General features: G+C 39.3%; 1 protein-coding gene across 1 annotated transcript in view; it reads right to left on the bottom strand.

Moving 5' to 3' along the window:
- Positions 1 to 4,124: 4,124 nt before the first annotated feature.
- hs6st1a (heparan sulfate 6-O-sulfotransferase 1a) overlaps positions 4,125 to 18,887 on the bottom strand; it is a 103,758-nt gene continuing 88,995 nt past the window's right edge. Inside the window, exon 2 of the mRNA XM_079453004.1 lies at positions 4,125 to 7,218. Coding sequence (XP_079309130.1) covers positions 6,498 to 7,218 — 721 coding nt within the window. The 3' untranslated portion in view covers positions 4,125 to 6,497. The remainder of the gene's footprint in view (positions 7,219 to 18,887) is intronic.

The following is an 18,887-nucleotide window of genomic DNA, read 5'->3' as shown; positions in this document are numbered from 1 at the left end:
ATTCATTATGCCTTTTACAAATAATGCTCCAAACACCAAAGAAATCAGTATTTTATAGTATTTCTGTCTCATTAATTCATGTTTGAATGTTATATACTGTGTTATTTTACAACTAATGTGATTAATATAATTTAAGATCACGAGAGCGGCAAACATGTTCACAGGCTTTTTATTAGACACCATGTTGGGCAGAGACGCCATCTTGGCTCAACAGTAAAGCGCAAATGCCTTTCAAACTATATTGAAGAAAGGAAACTGAAACGCTGCATTTGGTTTCAAACGTTTGCTTCTCTTTAGACCTACTGTATAAGATAACAATGTTATTCTGATTTTTCGCTTAGTGATTGTTATACAGCTGCCTCTGTACAATTTTGTATTACGTGGCTATTTAACTTCAGTTGAAAATATGTTTAAACATTTATTTTACCGTTTGTGTTTTGGCAGTTTGGTGTGTAATATTAAATCAGATACATTAAGTATTTGTTTAATTTAGGTAGCAGCAAAACGCTAAAGGAAAAAGATTAAATACAAAATATATGGTAATCAGTTACAGAAACTAAAACACACTAAACGTACACACTCACAAATTCCTGTTAATTCATTTTCTACTGTTTAAAAAAATTTGAGAATTGACCATGAACTGACTCAATTTCATGAAACAAAATCTATTTACATTTTTGAATTCTATCAACTATAAGTCACCGTAACAGTGCACTTTACATTTATAAAATGAGTTTACAGAAAGACCTGTATAAAGAAAAATGGCCAAACATGACAGTCGCCTTTGATCGACCATCATTAGCAGCATTGTGCACAATAAATGTCTTTAAGTCTTCTTTACCACAGCTTGCCATATGATATTGAACATGAAATGAGAAGCCATATTTGGAGGTTGTGGTTCAGTACTGTAAAATGTCGTATAACCAAACGAGTCACATTTTGTAGTATTTTTAATTTGAAAAAGCCCAGCACTGTAAAGTATGAATGTAATTGTATAAATTGTAAACTGAGGAGATTTTTTATTTTACTATCAGTGCAAGGCATCGTGGGTAATGTCTCCGTAGCAGGCCTAAATGATCTTGCTTTTATTGTTTGATTCGCTGTGCTTACTGCTTCTAGCCAGCATGACAACAGATCCAGCGGCTGCTTTTATCCTCAACACTGTCAAACAGTTCAAGGCCACTGGTGTGTTAGATGTCCAAACACCCTTTCTGTACGACTCAAGATCGGACACCCCGGATCTGTTTGGTTATTACAGCCCACACTCATACTGACAAGGGCACGCCAGATATTTCAACAGAGTAATTATACTGCACTGGACCTTCATTTGCTTTCTTGGGGTAGAGCACCACACACCAGGTAGAAATTGCATGCTCCAGGATCAAATTAAACTGTAGATCAAGTGTGGCAGGTGGAAGTTCACTTCAAGGAGGACGGAGAGCCCTATGTGCTTTATGGGGTCAAGGTGCTTTCATTACACATTATCCAGTGGACAGAAAAAGGGAAGAATATAAGAGGTAAATCTCCTCCCGCGTCGACTGTTAACCTCTCCACCGAAGCGCTCACCTTTTATATCTGAGAGGGGCTGTAAAACCAGCAGCCTGCTTCAAAAGGTGTAGAGCAATAAAAAACAATTACCCTTATTAGGAGGTGATTTGTCCTCCGAAACTGATATCGAGACTTCGACTTCAAATCGTATTGAAGAGTGATGTAAATCTGAATTGAATAAGACCGTAAACTTGAAACCGATACAATATATAAAATGAATGTCTTTATCTTGTGACTTCGGTGTTGAACTCACCCTTGAATTTCACAAGTTTGAAACTTTTTCTGTTCTTGTCTGTTTGCTGGTAATATCACGCTTATTACAAATAAAAACATATCGAGATGAAGAAAAACGATACACTTACATGACATCATGTTTCCATGACACTGACTTAAATTTAATGACTAAACATTTAAAAGCAAGCATGTCTCCCAATTCTGATTATATAGTTACATATTTCTGATACTACACACAACTGTTGCTTCTGAAAAATGCAAGTCAGTTTAGGCTTTTTGTTTCAAAGAACCCCAAAACCTGCTGAGGCTATTGTTTTATTGTCCAGGCGAAAAACAAAAGCTTATTGTAGTCCATCGTCGCCTCACGTTCAATACTTATTGTGCGGAGCTCTAGAAAAGCTTTTAATTCTTCGACGTCCACTTCATCATCTCTCCATATACAGTATTTGTCATAGTGGGAATTCTTATTATATCCTGGCAGAACAATGGCAGCGGGTGCAAGCGATTCTCTGTGTGGCTCTTGTCCAAGAGACACAGTGAGGCAATTCATTACCCCTGCACAACTCAGAGGAGCTTGAGTGATTACCCCATCCATTTCACACAATAATGGTCGCTGATATGCTGTTTCTCTTCCTTTCAATTCGACGGGACAAAGAAGCGTGTCTTGATATCTGTGCCAGGAGGTGTTTTGTAATTATCAGCGAGAGCGTTCTTGCCTGAGTCAGCTGCTTCTGTGGCGTAGGCTCGGGTTTAGTCGCTGATATCTCCTGTGGTCCTGTGTGGTTGGGGCTTGCTGTCAGTTCTTGAATCACCCATTGCGCCAAACATCACAGTCATAGTGATTTTGTGTCCCCCGCAAAAGCTTAGGATTTGTAAGGTTGATGGAGCGAAGCCCAAAGTGAGTTTCATATAAATCCTTGAGCAATACACTATATCGGTGGCTGTAATAAATAGACGTAGGCCCTACTGTAAGATCATTTAGATAAAACTTCTGAATATAACCACAGTGACACATACAATGCATGCTTGGCAGGCTGAAGTGTTTATGACTGGAAATGTAAAGCCTATATTTTTATCAAGGCACTTTACTTGTATATGTATATACAGTAAGAAATGTTTCACTTGAACTGTAGTGGGACTATGTAAATGATCTGGTTGTGCATTGCAGATGCAATTCTGGTGGGTAGTGTTTGCATAATTAAGCTTTCTGTAAATTGCTTTACAGCTAAATCTATTGCGATCACGTTCTGTATCCCACACAAATACCAAGGTCAACAAATATACAGAAAAAATGGGGACTGGTAGTGGTACAGCTTTTGTTGAAACTAGTATTTTTGTATTAGCACCTATTGTACTATTGCTCTTTGTATGACATATCGCTTATTGCTCCCCGAACTCTTTGTAAGTCGCTTCGGATAAAAGCGTCTGCTAAATGACTAAATGTAAATGTACAGCTTTTTAGTGGGCCGTGACATGAGGTAAAATATTGCATTTAACTACTAGTTCAAAATATCTATCACAACAGGTGGAAGTAGTAATACACTTAAATGTGCTTAAAGTGCTCTATTTTCACACACTTATTTTGTACTTCAAAATGTACTTAGTGATTTGTACTCAGTTTTTAGATAAACTTCTAAGTGTTCTCAGCTGTGCCATTTTGAGACACCATGAATAGGAGTACAAAAAAACAAATATTTTAGCATATTAAAGTGATAATTCACCCAAAAATTCTGTCATCGTTTGGTCAGCGTTTTGTCATTTCAAACCTGTATGATTTACCTTCTTTCGCAGAACACAACATAAGATATTTTGAAAAATTTTAATAACTGGACCCCTTTCACTTGCATTGGTTTTGTGTCCATACCATATATGCTGTAAGTGAATAGTTCCAGCGCTGTTCGATAACAAAATATCTTCTTTTGTGTTCTGCGGAAGAAAAAAAGTCACAAAGGTCTGAAATGACAAGAGTATTCAATAAATTATGACAGAAATTTTTGTGTGAACTATCACTTATAGTACAAAATTAATGTGTGACAATAGAGCACTTTAAGTACATTTTGGAAGTGTACTTTGTGCACTTTTTACCTGGGACAGTAATGTGTTTTTTAGGATGATGAATTTATTTGTGAGCATTTTTTATTAGTGTGCTCTCTCATATTATATAGTCTACATCGATGTGTATGTGAATAAAATATAGTTTTAAATTTGTTTTATATAATTGTGTGCAAATCAACGCCCATAAAATAATATAACGTTCTCTATTATTCCTATTTAGAGTGAAAATTCCCATAGCACTTCCGCACAAAGGCGAAACAATAAAGACAAGAAGCATTTGTGTTTTTATAAAAATGAAATCTTATTTATTGGTGTCTTTGACGATCCATTTTTGAAATGATGAGAAATAAGACCCAGAGAAACTGAACTGGATGTGATGGTTAACTGCTCCCAGGATTCAAGCACTCGTTCTTCAGGGCTCAGGGATATGCTATAGTGCTGCTTACACTTTTATACACACACACACGGCTCATATGACTATTTTTAAAGCACAGAAATTCTCCACTGTGATTGCCTGGCTGGACATCATTGCTAAAGACTGACAAAATACTCAGCCACCGAGCTAGTCAAGATGAGCTTGATTGAGTTTTGTAGTACACTCACACAGGGGATTTCTATTAGGAATATTTTCCAATTATTTCAGGCTGACAGAAACAACAGCATCACATTTAGAGATGTCAATAAAGGTCTGATCATTCATGAATTTGAAAGAAAGTTCATTGTAAGACATGTGTTTACGTATAACAAAGCAACACTCAAGGCTTGGTTAAATATGCACTAATTCAAGAGTAGTCTGTTTCATGGTTACTGAGAAATGAATTCCCATCGCAGAGCATTAAGTAGAAGTCAGTTGAACAGTAGGGACCATTTCCAGTAGGCTAATTCTTGTGATAACTTATTCACATATTGTTTATTATGGTGCATAGCTGTAATTTAAAGGAACAGTTCACACAAAAATTATTTTTGTTCTCAATGTTTTTACCGAAGCTTGGTTTGTTCCAAACCCATTTGACTTTCCATTTCAAAACTACAGAAGACATTACAATTTTTATTTTACATACATTGAAAGTGCATGGGGTCCAAAAATGACAAAAGAAAAATCACAAATAAAGAGGCTCTTCAGGACTTGGAACTTTACTTTATGGTGCTTTTGGTCATTTTTGGAACAGAACAGCTCCAGTCCCCATTCACTTACATTGTATAGACCGAAGTGGTGAGAACTATTCCTTTAACAACAGACAACTCAGAGTTAACAAAGACTTGCATTAGGGGAGACATGTGACATCATTCTAGTCCCCTTACTAGCTTCAGTCCCTGAGGACCAAGAGATTATGAAACAAATGGCACCCATGCACGCAAGCACGCAAACACAGACACACACACACACACATTCATAGGGCTTTAAAATCTGATAATGCACTTGCATACTAAGAACGTCCATTCTTAAAGAACGTTTAAACACTCAAAGTATAAACACATACGAACATTCTTCATCCATACAAAACATGAAGTAGTCTCTGGGAATTGTAAATGATGGTGACATTTGTAAAGGCTGCGCCTTCCGCTTCTTCCTTTGGCTCTTGGCTTTTGTGAGCTCTCTCTCTCTCACTCTCCCGCACACAACTTTACAACACTCCTGTTATTGACTGACACACAGGCGTCATTACAGAATCAATCTCCATATAGCGCTCAATTTATCCCGCTCAGAAACACAGCACATCCCTCCATCAAAGTCTAAAATAAGACACTGTTTCCTCTTTGGGTCTCCACCAGCTTCCATTTTAAGCATAATAGCCACAGCTCAGCTACTAAGACACAGCCTGGATTGGATGCCTTGGCTCGATGCCATGACAGCCTAGATTTTGTTTCGGCCAATAGTATCAGGCATCGGTACGATTATATTAGTACACTTAGGTCACCGGTTTCTCATACATTATGCTGAAAGCTTAAAAAATGGCTATGGTCCAAGCGCTGTCTGTTTGTGCATCAAAATAAAAAAATAAACCCAACAGACCAGACCTTTTCAAGTCATCACTGATTATGAAAAGCTAATAAATTGCATCCAATAAGAGTTAGGCAGCGCTGTTGGTCTCAGTGCTGTGAGTATAAAATGACTCAGTGCTCTTTTTAAAATGACAATAAAATCCCTTTAAAAAAATAGAACAAAAAGAAATAAAGATCATAATAAACTAAAAACAAAAATACAGACTGTTATCGTCACAAATTCATGGCCGAAATGGTAGCAGACATTTAAGCAAACACCTCTATACAATTCCATTCCATTCATTCTTTAAAATCTGCAGTGAATATATTTCCCATAATCTATGTATTTGTTTTTTTCTTCAGCCCACAGAAGTCTTTAAAAGTCTGAAAATCTGTAAATGTCTCAATCCAAGTTCAGTGCTTTCAGTTAGTCAGTCACGTTTCTGACATCAGGCACGCGATCGGTCTTAAAGACAGATTCAGCGCCAATGCTTCCTGCATTTGTAGTCCTCAGAAGGACAACAGTAGGGGGGAGGGCCGTCTACGACTTGTCAAAGGACAACATGGTGGAGCTAAAGATCTGTCTCCTTCTCTACATTTATCTCCGTCATGACCTGACCTGGGAATCGCGGCCTCTTCCTCCCGGATTTCCCATCATCCCCCTCCCCCCGACACTGCTACCAACGGTTGATGATGTGATTCATATAGTCCTCCGTTGGCCAGCGCAAAGCTTCGGACTCAGGCAAGTTGTCCCTGGAAGTAAGGTCGGCGTTGGCCGTCCGGCGAAATGGAAAGAGCGGCTGGTTTTTGAGACGCTGCTCCCGTCGTTCGATTTGTCGCTTGTACATGTAACGCTGCTGAAAAAGATCCCTGGCGTAGTCGTACAACTGCATGTCCAAGTCGTTCAGCTCCTCGATGCGCTGGATCGTGTCATTTTCCAGGTCTACGCCGGCGGCCCGCGTGCTGTTGTACTGCATGAAGGGCCGGATGAACTTGAGGCGGAAGGTCCGTTCAAACAAGTACTGAGTTTTGCGTTGGTATTCTGTCAGACCGAAGAAGGCCATATCTCGAAGATTCTTCTTGGCCGACTCTAGCAAAACTTGGGCACGCTTTTTCTCCGGAAAGAAGGACATGTTATAGCAGCCCACCAGGCTGAGGTCGGCCAGCATGCGCACTTGACGGTTGTTCGCCAGGTTGTACGGACAGTCCATGAATTGCTGTAACGTGCAGCCTGACCAATCGGTTCCGTCGTAGCAGGGCGGCAGCTCGTCGGGCGTGGGCGTTCGCCCGTCACACATGTGCAGGGAGGTTTTCCACGTGGCTCCGCGCTGGACGTGCCTCCACTCGCTCAGGTAGCGAGACACTGGGTCTCGTAACAACGTGATGTAGTAGAACTTCCTGTAAAACAGAAACACAAATATTTAGCACATATGGAAATAAGGATGGATCAGGGTTGTTAAAATAGTCATCCAACAATTACTGGCAATGTAGTTTTTTTCCATACAGTATTTAAGTGTGTAGGCTACTCTTATCGGTGTGTCTTGAATACTGTGTTTATTCACCCTCATGTCATCCAAAATCTGTATAAGATTTTTCTTCTGTGGAAAACTTAAGAAAATATTTTGAGAAATGTCTCAGTGGTTTTACAGTATGTCCCTACAATGGAAGTAAATGGGGCCATCTTTATCAAAATATCATCTTTTGTGTTCTGCTTAAGAAAGAAAGTCATAGAGATTTGGAATGACATGAGGGTGACTAAATGATCGTCGACAAATAATTCAAAGAACCTGCTGACTAACAAAATGATTTTTCTCCGACAGCTGGAAAAGCTGCTAGGTCACTAGAAAAGAATATCACTGACAAGATTATGTCATTAACATTTTCCACACATTATTTTTTTATGACTTTTATTGACTCGTTAAAAAGCAAGCCGAGTGTCATTTTCTTTCTCCAGCTCCATTAATCAGCTCATAAATGTCCGTATTGCAGTAACTGACCAACAGTAGAACTGGTAAGTAAGAATTATAATTCCTCTTCTGCCTCCAGAAGAGAAATAATTTCGCTGCTTGTGCACACAACAAATGGAAAAGGGGACGTGAACTGTAAGCTCTTGATTGTGATGTGCTTCAGTGAGATTTCATAAAGAGCGCAATATGTCCCACAACACCCATCTTCCGTTTTGAACACGCACTTGAAAACCAAATTAAGGAATTCTAGGAAGTGTCCCTCTTGTGCTTTTAAGAAGGCAGAGCAGAATAGATCTGACGTTAGTGTACCGAATGACTGGGGCTTATTTATTCTATTTGTTCTGCCGGAGATATGCATCTATTAATTTGTGATAGACAGGACTGAAGACAACAACAAGTCAACAATAAGCTCACACGCCGAGTACAGTAGAGACCCTGAAGATAAATGTGAATAAAATGCTCTCTCTCTCACACACTGTTACAGCACACTGCAAAAATCATATTCCTATGTCTCAGTTAAAATTTCAAAACATCTTTAAAACATGACATATGCACCTCAAAAACAATTATAAGGAGATAAAAAAATGCATTTCTTAGGTTAAATACATTACTATGCTAAGCCCCTTCAACACCAAATGTGGTAATGTAAATCACCTCAGAAATAAACTGTTAATATGTGAATTCATTTATGCTCAGGTGTCTATTTTAAGTAAATATTGGTAATGTAGTCAACACATTTTGTGGGCTAACTGACCAAGGAACCTTTTTCACAAGACTGTGATGATGTGTTTAACGGTCATCAGCATCGTAATTCCTCCAAAGTGATTTATATCTTCAACACTATATTTTGCATTATATTACCTTGGCATCAAATTCCAAAAACATTGTTAACGCTAATGCGAGGGTTTTTCTTAAACAGTGGAAGTCAATTTGACATCATTGTCTCTTTTGCTGCCGTTATCAGACTATTTCGCTGAAAGTATTTTGAGCTATTTGAGCAAATAAGAAAGCAAAAAATATATATGTGGTAGTCTCCCATTCACCGCCGTAGAAGTATGACGACCGACCAAACTATGACGACTTCCGCTGCTGGGAAACCCGGAAACATGAAACAGGTCCATACTAACCAATGAAAACATTGGCAAGCTTTAAGCATAAACTTTTTTAGTGTAAAAACTTTCACATTTGGAAACCGTTTTTTCACTGCCGTCTAGCACTAAATCACACATCTCCTTTGTGAACATCACTCTATATCTTCTGGTATTTTGCTGTCACCTTCATTATTTTATGTTTAGCTTTGATACCTTATTTCTCAATGTATGTCATGTAATTTCACGTTTCGCATTTGAGATTTTTAAGCAGGCAAATAGTGCTGTTGATTCATTATATTGTTACTGACCCTACACATAAAAGAATCATAGCCTAGTCCATATTAATATAAATATATAATATATATGAGGTTCAAATTCGGAAGAGAGTGCATATTAAATGAATGCGGTATTACTTATTTGTATAATGCAAGATGCAATAAAGATAAAAAAGATTGAAAATTGAAAGCACCATGCACGTTACTCTAGCCGCAATCTTATAAAAACGCCATCAGACATTTGGGCACACAGTTACCAAATTGAACACACATTAATTTACGTGTGTGGTAAATGCTGTGATGCGATTTAATGTTTGCAGAAGTGGCCAACAGGAACAGAGCAGGCTTTAAACATCTTTGGCTGATAGATCTTGTCAAATCAAATAAGCTGAGCAGTTCTGATATACAGCAGCATTCAGCATAATTCGACCAGAGAGAGAGAGAGAGAGAGAGAGATAGAGAGCCCATGCCCATTATCCAGAATTTCCATCCTAGGTCTGCAATATACAGTAGGCTACATACTGTTCCGTAATTACAACAAAACTCTCCTTCTCTCTTGCATTGTCTCCCTCACACCTTTCCTCTTTGTAATGTATTCACTCCTCCTGCACCACCCAATCCGATGACCTTTTCCCACTGTTTTCAATCATTATGCATCTAAAGCTCCGCTCCTCTGGGGCACTGCTAGGTCGTGAGCAGATTACTAACATGCAGCTCATGCAGCGGGCACTTGGTGGCGATATACACACATGATTGCCAAAAAACGCTCTCTCGTAAGGTGCATTAGGGCATCGGTGTCAAAGTCGCATTTAAGTACATGTTACAAGAGCAGCAGTTCTTTGTGAATTAGGCCTATATGCAATAAGATTATGCATGAGAATGAGAGGCTAAAGAGAGAGGGTGGAGAGAGAATGGAAGGTTGGGAAAGGGTCACACAGGGAGGGTAGCAGAGAGTGAATGCCATTGCCGTAGTGCAACAGGAAAAACAAGAGAAAATTGCTCGCACAAGCATAACATCATACCTGTATAACCATGAACAAACGGCAAAACCAGAGTACAAAGTCATGGTCACACTGCCCTCTTCTCACACCACACGCACATACACTACCCTTCAAAAATGTTGCAACACTAAATCACTCTTTTATTTTTTCTACATTTTACAATGAAAGCAAATTCATCAAAACTATGTAACTATATGAATGAAATGCATCCAAATAAATAAATAGCTAAAACTGGGTACCCTTTGCCTAATTTGTAAAACTTTACTCATGTAATTATACAATTATTTTTGTATATTATAACGTTTGCATTTGCACATATACATTCAGAATAAAAGAAATAAGATTGTGAGAAACATTTCAGTCAAGTGTTTCAAAACATTTGAACAGAAGTGTATACAGAGATGCAGTAACAGAGATGAATGACCATAGCCATGACCTTGGAAGGACATTTAGTCATTAAGATAATGACGTCAAGCAGAGATGTATATTTTTACCCTAAAAAACACGAAACACTACAAATCTATATCAACCATCATATCAGTTACTGACCGTACCATAAAAGTTACATTGGTTGCCAAAACTGTAAATCTAAGCATACAGAAATCATTAAAATTCATCGGATCCACCTCTCCCCTGAGCTTAGTGACTAAAGAGACCGTCATCCCCAGTGAGGAGGGTTAGTCCAGAGAGTCTGGTTTAATTAAAGAGAGCTCCACAAGCCAATAAAGACATAATTGCTTGACTGCCCACCCCCGGGCTACAGTCTCTGATATTAATAAGTGCTTGTGTCCGGTCAAATTAATTTAATAAGAAAGAAGCAGAGAAACCTAAGCAACGAGATGTCCGTATTATAGTGCAGACTTTTTCCAGAAGCTTTTTAAAGTTTTATTTAACTAACACTGCATATAGGAATTTATAGTCGGTTTAATTTTTGAGCTGTGTTTCTCTCTCCTTCTCTTGGGTGTGTGTTTCTCAGTGATGGCCGCTGTGTGTGCGTGCGTGTCTGGGTGTGTTGGTGCCTGTTGTGTGTGTGGAGAGTTTTGTGAGTCTGTGTGTGTCTGTCTTCTGTGTTTTCACATTTTCTTGTTTTTACTTGTATAACCTTATATGTTTTGCTTATAGTCAATATGTTTCTTGTACAGCTGCTTTGTAACAATGAAAATTGTAAAAAGCACAATTTAAATAAAGTTGACTTGACTTTTATATCTAAGTCCCGATTTCAGACCCACAGTACAATCGCTCATCGTCTACACTGGAAAGGGCTTCTTTTGTAAGGTTCACTCTAATTGGCCGACTGTAACTGGTCACATGACCTGATAAGATATAGTATGTAATACTGTCAATATGCGTTCTCGTGTTCTTGCTCTAGGTCATCCATAAGTCCGGCTCGAATACTCAAGAACACAAGATATCAAGGAAGCATCGTATGCAGCCTTGCGCGCCTATGGAATCTGCTTGAAGTCCCAAAAGTCACCGCGGCGCGTCCATTCAAGTTCGTTTCTTCCGACGCTGCCTAGCAAGACCGGTCTCCACAAGATCTCATGTCTGTCCTTTGCGTTCTTGAAATTGAGAAACGGCCTCATGCTATCAGAAAATAATGGTTTGGTAATGTCTACAAATGACACAATCATCCATATCAACTAAATGGAGTGACGCATCTTATCTGGAGACGTATGAAATAGACTTTTACAGGATGACTTAAATGGGACTGAAATAATGCAGCTCTGATCCGTTCAGCAATAAGAACACAGCACTGCAATATTATCCCTCAAACTATTGGATTCTATTACATGCGAGTCTCTACGGACTGCATGTGTGTGTGTTTTTTGTGTGGAAGGCGGTGGTGGCAAGCATCCTTTGTTGTACCATAAATCTGACTGCGAGGGAATCTGGGGAAATCTGCGTCTCTCTGCGAAGCGTCATTTGAAATTTATGAGCAATTTCCTCAGTCACAAAAAAAAGAAAATGGAGGAAAGCAGTGCTGCCGGGTCACAATTCAGAAACAAACCTTGCTCCATGTGACCTAATATTTCCTCGCTTTTTCATCAGTCTGTGCACTTATAAAATTAACAACTTGTGTCAAAAAGCAGCAGTGTTTTATGCATCTGTTACGCAAACAAATTACTTTCTTAATGGTATTAATGCTTTTCCCAAATTCCAAACCGTAAATCAGGGGCACTTTCTAAAACAAGCATCAGTAAGACATACTGCACTCACCTTCAGTGTCTTGCAATATATTTGTGCACATTTCCATGTGTGACATTTATTAGTGCACTAACAACATGATTTAGAAATCCAACGTTTTGGGTTCTTATTTCAGTTTAACATGCGCACCGTATCCTCAACTACCTGTTGCTACCTGGCCATTAACATAATTTATGCACATTACAGTTATTCCCTATGGTTAGCAACCTGCTAAAACGAATGCAAATGTAAATCGATCTTCATTCAGCTTGTGCACTCAAACGTCAATCCTTGGACATGAAAAAAGTGAAAATTGCATCTTCAGCTGTACAAACCCCTAGGGGGTGTGTTCTTCAATGTACATAGTGTCACTGCATTGAATTCACAATTGGAAAAGAATGAAACACTGCATCTGCAAGATTCATTGCTGTGGATTAAGAAGCCATGTCTGTGAGACGAACTGTGATTCGATTACGAGGAGGCTGTTTAATGATGTGTATAGTCAAGACTGTCAGTTTGTTTGGAAATAACTAAGAGCACCAGACCGTCCTTCAATGCGACATGCTCAAGCTAATGGTCAGTTAGTCAAATTAGAAAAAGAAACATTAGCTAGTGAACCGGATGTCTTTCTCTCTGGCGTTTCTGGGCAACACGCAAACACGCACAGTAAAATAAGACGCACACATTTGACATTGGACCTCCACGCATCCTTTCCGGGACAGGAGCTCTAAAGGGGGCTAGATTAAGGGATTCTGTGAATGTTATTAGTACATGAGAACAATCATCCACGTAGTTTTTCTTGTTTGTAATTCTGACTTGTTTCTCTATGTAGGTTTAACAAAGTCACTAACCTCAGGCTCGATCTGGATATGGGCTCATGTCTGAAATAGGTTCTGTATAGCAGGGCAGATATCTCTCCCCCTTCTCTCTCTCTCTCTCTCTCGCTTTATTTCTGGCAGTCCCAGCTCAAGCTCTGAGCTAATTAGGATGTGCTGATTGATTAGACTGCAGTAATTAGCTTTTGTGATGTAAATGAAGCTCCCATTGGTCTGAAATTGATTAGCCACTGTCTGTCCCCGGGGACCAGGCGACAGAGTTTTCCGGAATTGAGAGCCACCGCTTGCCCACCCTCCCTCCCCCTAACTGACGCTCGGTGTTTGTAATCAAATACTATAATGGACTTTAGTGAAGTGCGGTGAAAAGAAAACTACCGATGTCTAAACAAGTTGAAGTTTTTATCCACTCTGAAATTATGTACTAGTACAGCAGGAGAGGTTCTTTGGGAAAAAGTTTGTCCCAAACGATTGTCTTTTCATTGTAAAAGTATCTCATTATTATTCATTATCCTGCAACTCAAAAGTGTCTCAAATTCAAATTCGGTCATTATTTACTCACCCTTATGTAATTTCAAACCTGTATGACTTTCTTTCTTCCGCAGAACACAAAAGAAGATATTTTAAAGAATGTTGTTGACTGGCACCCATTCACTTGCATTGGTTTTGGGTGCATGCAATAGACGTGAATGGGTGCCAGTGCTGTTCAGTTACCAAAATATCTTCATTTGTGTTATGCGGAAGAAAGAAAGTCATACAGGTTTGAAAATTGACAAGAGGGTGAGTAATGAATTAAAACTTTTGGGTGAACTATCACTTTAAGATTGCTAAAGATATCATTATCGTCCAAGGAAGAAACTTTAAAGTTCAATGTGTAGAAACTGCACATATAATTTACAACACACATAAAAAAATGTGAGATTAAATAAAAGTGATACTTTGATTTTATAAAAAAAACTAAAAAAATGCGGGTGGAAGGAGTTTAAATAAAATATACAGCAACGTATAAACTGCCGCACACTGTTGTGTTATGTCATGCCTGGTAATACAAGTTTGTCATAACACAACAGTGTCTGGGAGTTTATACTTCGTCATAAGAAACTTAGTTATTGCAGAGATACTGCAACCTATTTCTTATTCTGTCTGGACAGAAAAGCTATTTCGAGTCTCCTGAGGAAGGAACCGCCACCGCTTCCATCCTTGACCCCAAACCTGAATCTGAAGACTTGTATGTGTGTGTGAGAGAGGCGAGGTTTCTCTTCCTGTCTCTCTGAGTGAAAACACACTTAATATAACCATCCAGATAAAGTCAGTATTCCCTGTATTGATTATCCAATCAAGAGACGAGGACAGTAGCGATATGTTTCAAGCCCTGTGAGCTGTCCACTTGCTGAAGAAGCATTTTAAAGCATGATAGCTGTGCTCGTAATGTAAAGACTGTCACAAACAATAGGCACCATGACACACTGATGCTCCATTTTAAGACATTTTGTTTTGGCCAGCATCCCGCACATCATCCAAAAATGACTATATTCAATTTTTTTCAAGAATCACCTAAATTGATCTCTGCTTGGAGTTGTCTTTAACTCCACTCCTAACAGAAAACTGTTCTGGCCCAGTAGGCTGGCAAACCCCACCTCAAGGGAAAAACATAAAACATAACTATTGTACGAACATAACGGTCAATCCCTAAAAAAAACATCACTTGGGCAAAAACAGGTTATACAATAACGGACAAATGAATTTGAATTACACATTGTCTATACCGGACGCGACAGGTACATCCACATCCAGTGTGGACAACATTTTTAATTCTAATGTTTCTAATGTTGCGTTGCGTCGGTCGAGTCCGGTGTAGAAACGGTGTTAGCCACCAGTTTGCCAAAATGTACAAATGTTCATAAGTATTGAGGTAGGTCATTACATTTTGGCACTAAGCCCCACACAGGACCTCACATCACATCTCCCAGGTCTGTTTTCTGATCAGCTTGTCTAGGGATTTTTGAGCGTGGTTGGCTGGTGAAAGTGTTGTCGGCTCTGTGATTTGTTTTAACAGGTTACGTGTATTAATCTATCTACTCCAGTGACGGAGGAGGCAGGTGCTCTACTGGCACAATACAACCAAGTCAATCAAACTCACAGCTGTGCTGCAAGACTCGCCGTCCGAGGAATGACATCAGCGAGCGACATGTCAGGACAAATTAACTGCAGGATACACACGCATGCAGTACACACAAATCCACACCAATGCAAACAAAGACACTGAATTCTGGGAAAGGTTCAATCTTACATCATGTTAGTGGAATGTCTTGGATGGCGAAAACTTGTAAAAACCATGAGGACGGCCAAAAATTCACGTTATTAAAAACCCTTTTCTCAAGCGCTGTCGCTACGGGAATCATGTTTGACAAACTTCAAACAAATGTGAGTTGTATAACATTACAAAACTTTTAAGGAAAGTAAAGCGTGCTCACACGTGCTTCACATGGAAGGAACCTCATTACGGTTTGAAAAGCGAAGTCAAAGCTGTCGACATGACTTCGCCCGTCCTGCAGGTTTAAAGCACACGGCTAACAGTCCAAACTTTGGTCTGAGTCCAGATGGTCATTAGAGATGTCTGTGCATCCAGCAAACAGCTTCATTATGCTGGGCATTGAGGTGATGAAGAACTTTAATCATGTAGGTGCATTAATACCGAGAGCTGGCCGACAGGTGTGTGTGCGTGTGAAACAGAGGCTGTTGTTTTGTGGCCGGCGAGGCTCAGCGGTCTATCCCCTGCTGGGTTCTTATTAGAGTGAGGGTACATGAGATTCAGCAGCTTCATGCCGGTATGACCTGCAGGTACTCCTGATAATTGGCGAAGCCGGTTAAGGACGTGTCACATTTTTATCCGTCATGGTAAAAATACAATTTAACACTGTAAGAGGACAGCAATCATGCCATTGTATGGCAGAGAGGGGCATAATAAGACAAAATAATGAACATAGATGTCACGTCTTATATAACACACATTTTGGCCACAAATTATGCGTAAACACATGCATAAGCTTCAAACCCCAGTGGCCTGTCAGTCTAAATGGCGTTTTCATATATAATTGGCACGCTCCTGGCATGCTCTGAAAGGCAGAAAGCAAAACTATGTTGCCTTATAAGACACCTTTTTTTAAATTGAAGACACCATTGCATGCGTGCTTTTCTTCCCACAATACATTGCAAAGAGCTCCATGTATTTTTATTTAATGTCAACAATACTTGTAGCTCTAGACATAGTTTATCCGAAATATTTGACTCAATCTTTTAAATAAAACCACATTATTCCAATATAAATTTCTACTTTAAAGTTCTTTCTGACCGGTAGATGTTGAAAAACATTTCACTATGTGCTGGAAAGGAGTAATACCCAATGTCTCATGGTTGTTAAAATAACGAATATGAATATTGGAGAAACTCACATTACTCAGAACAAACCCGCACACACATACCCTATAGCCCCATGGGAATTTCACTGACAAATAACACGTCTCAACAAAAGGTTTTCCAGCCCCACCACAGCGTCTGAGGGACGATCGATGCACGTCCTCTCATTTCTGAGGAAGCACACGCCTGCCATTAAAACCTGACAGATGTCCTTCTCCTAAAACTCTCCTCTACCTCCTCAAATTCATCTCAATCAGACAACTGCTCGTCCTCCATGATTCACAAACACTTGTTTACTCCTCTCTTAAACTAGACTACAGTGCAACAGTAGAGGCTGTGTTATGTACCCCCAGAGTGCTAGCAACAATCCTACACGGAGACCAAATCAGAAATGTTCTTCTTTAATTCATATTCAAATATTCTTTAATGGCCATCATTTTGCATTATTATTAGTTGCTAAAATGACAATTTATCACTTTTATAATAAACAATAGTACTGTTCGTGCAAAACTCGCCAAACAATTCCTAAAATACAGGTGCTATTACTTTATAGACGGTTTCATCAGATACTTCAGGTATGTGTTTGGTATATTTTTTTTTTTATGTATATTTAATGTATTGAATTAAAGCTAAAATTTGTGAAAACCGCCGCTAGAGGGCGCACGATAAACAACAACAATGGCGTAGCTTGATGACACTGTGAAGGAGCGTGGAATGATGAAACCTGTTGTCTTCAACTCCACCGCTGATGACCGTCAACCAGACGGGAACAAGAAATCATGTTAGTGGATGAGGTAAAGTAATAAAGTTTTATTAATGTTGCGTAAAATTTTGGTCCATAAATACCTTTAAATGAAAACTATTCAACAGTTATTGATTCTTTGCGGCGGTCTACCAGAAGTGAGGTTTGGGACACATGGCTTTGTCTATGTTGTTGCCACTGAAACCGTATATAACTGGAATAACTAATTTAATGTTGGTAATTTTATGGGATATAAATAAAAAAACTAAAGTAAAATTTCCCATTTTGGTAAGGATAGTCAAGTTATACTTTAAAATGTAGAACTTGCAATTAAATCATTGGGTAACACCTTAAGTTGATCTCTTCAAGCAAGATGCCAAAGCTACTTACATGTTACAACGAATATCACTTCACTATTTTTCAATGACTTGGTTTGATATTATGTTGTTATAATCATGCAAAAAACTTTTGAAATGTACAAATTTTACATTTCGGCTTCTAAATTTAATAGTACCTAAAAATGTAACATGCTATCAAAAAATGTATAATGTTGTTTTCTTTCAATATGAAGTAACTGAATAGGTTAAACTATCAACTACAAAAAGTGTGAACCCCTGGTTGGAAAAAAAACATATAGCATGCCAAGCCTATGGTCGCTTCCCACTTTCCAGTCATTCAGCTGAACTCCTCTTCCTCTGTTTACACACTTTAAACACTCCTCTCAACTCCACACAGAGCCTATTGACTCCTCTATAAGGAGCGTGCATTCAATGACACTGAAAAGAGTAGATTGACTTACTTCTGGAAATCTGTCTGTTTTCACACTGAACCTAACCTCAGCCAAGTTTGGCCACAAAAGGCCCCAATTTGGAAGGAACTTGAAGCCGGCCGGGCTTGAGAGTTTTCACTCGGACTCTGTGCTTGGCATGGCACCCGGTCTGGTCTGAGAGCGTGAATGAAGGCTGAGAGCGCTATACATGACTGCATAGCTGCAGGCCGAGCCACGAGACCTACGGCGGTGCATTTGATTGACAGCTCTCTTTTTACCAATCACTCTCTATTGAGACTTGAACACAGGGAGCGGGGACGTCTCATTGTAACAATGACCACTGATGAGGTTCCCACAAGACTACACACACACACACACACACAGTAAAGAAAATGAACACTGCTCTATATGCAAAGGCAAGATTTTGGGTTTAGTCTCCACAAATAAATTTTGTCTTTGGGTGAGGCTGCATTTCTCTGAGCTGAGAGTGACTCATGAGGCCGCTCTATCTCACAGCATACGATCCTTCTCTGGCGCGACGAGAGCGCTTAGAGCTCTCATGATGTACTGATGTAAGATAAACCTCCACAGAATGTGCACGCTACTCGCGCACTCGCAGCTGTTCTTTGCTTCATAGGACGTGCTATCCAAAGGAAGTCAGTGTTCGGCTGTGAATTAGTCCTGTCACTTAAAAGCTCAGCTGTCATTTATATTGCACTCTGACATCCTCCACTCACATCTATGAAACCGGTTTGCAATATACCTCTTGCAAATACACAGATGAGGAA

Source organism: Barbatula barbatula (genome assembly GCF_947034865.1).
Source record: "Barbatula barbatula genome assembly, chromosome: 3".
Lineage (NCBI taxonomy): Eukaryota > Metazoa > Chordata > Actinopteri > Cypriniformes > Nemacheilidae > Barbatula > Barbatula barbatula.
Note: the sequence above shows the minus strand (reverse complement) of the source record. Positions and strands in the feature narration are given on the sequence as shown.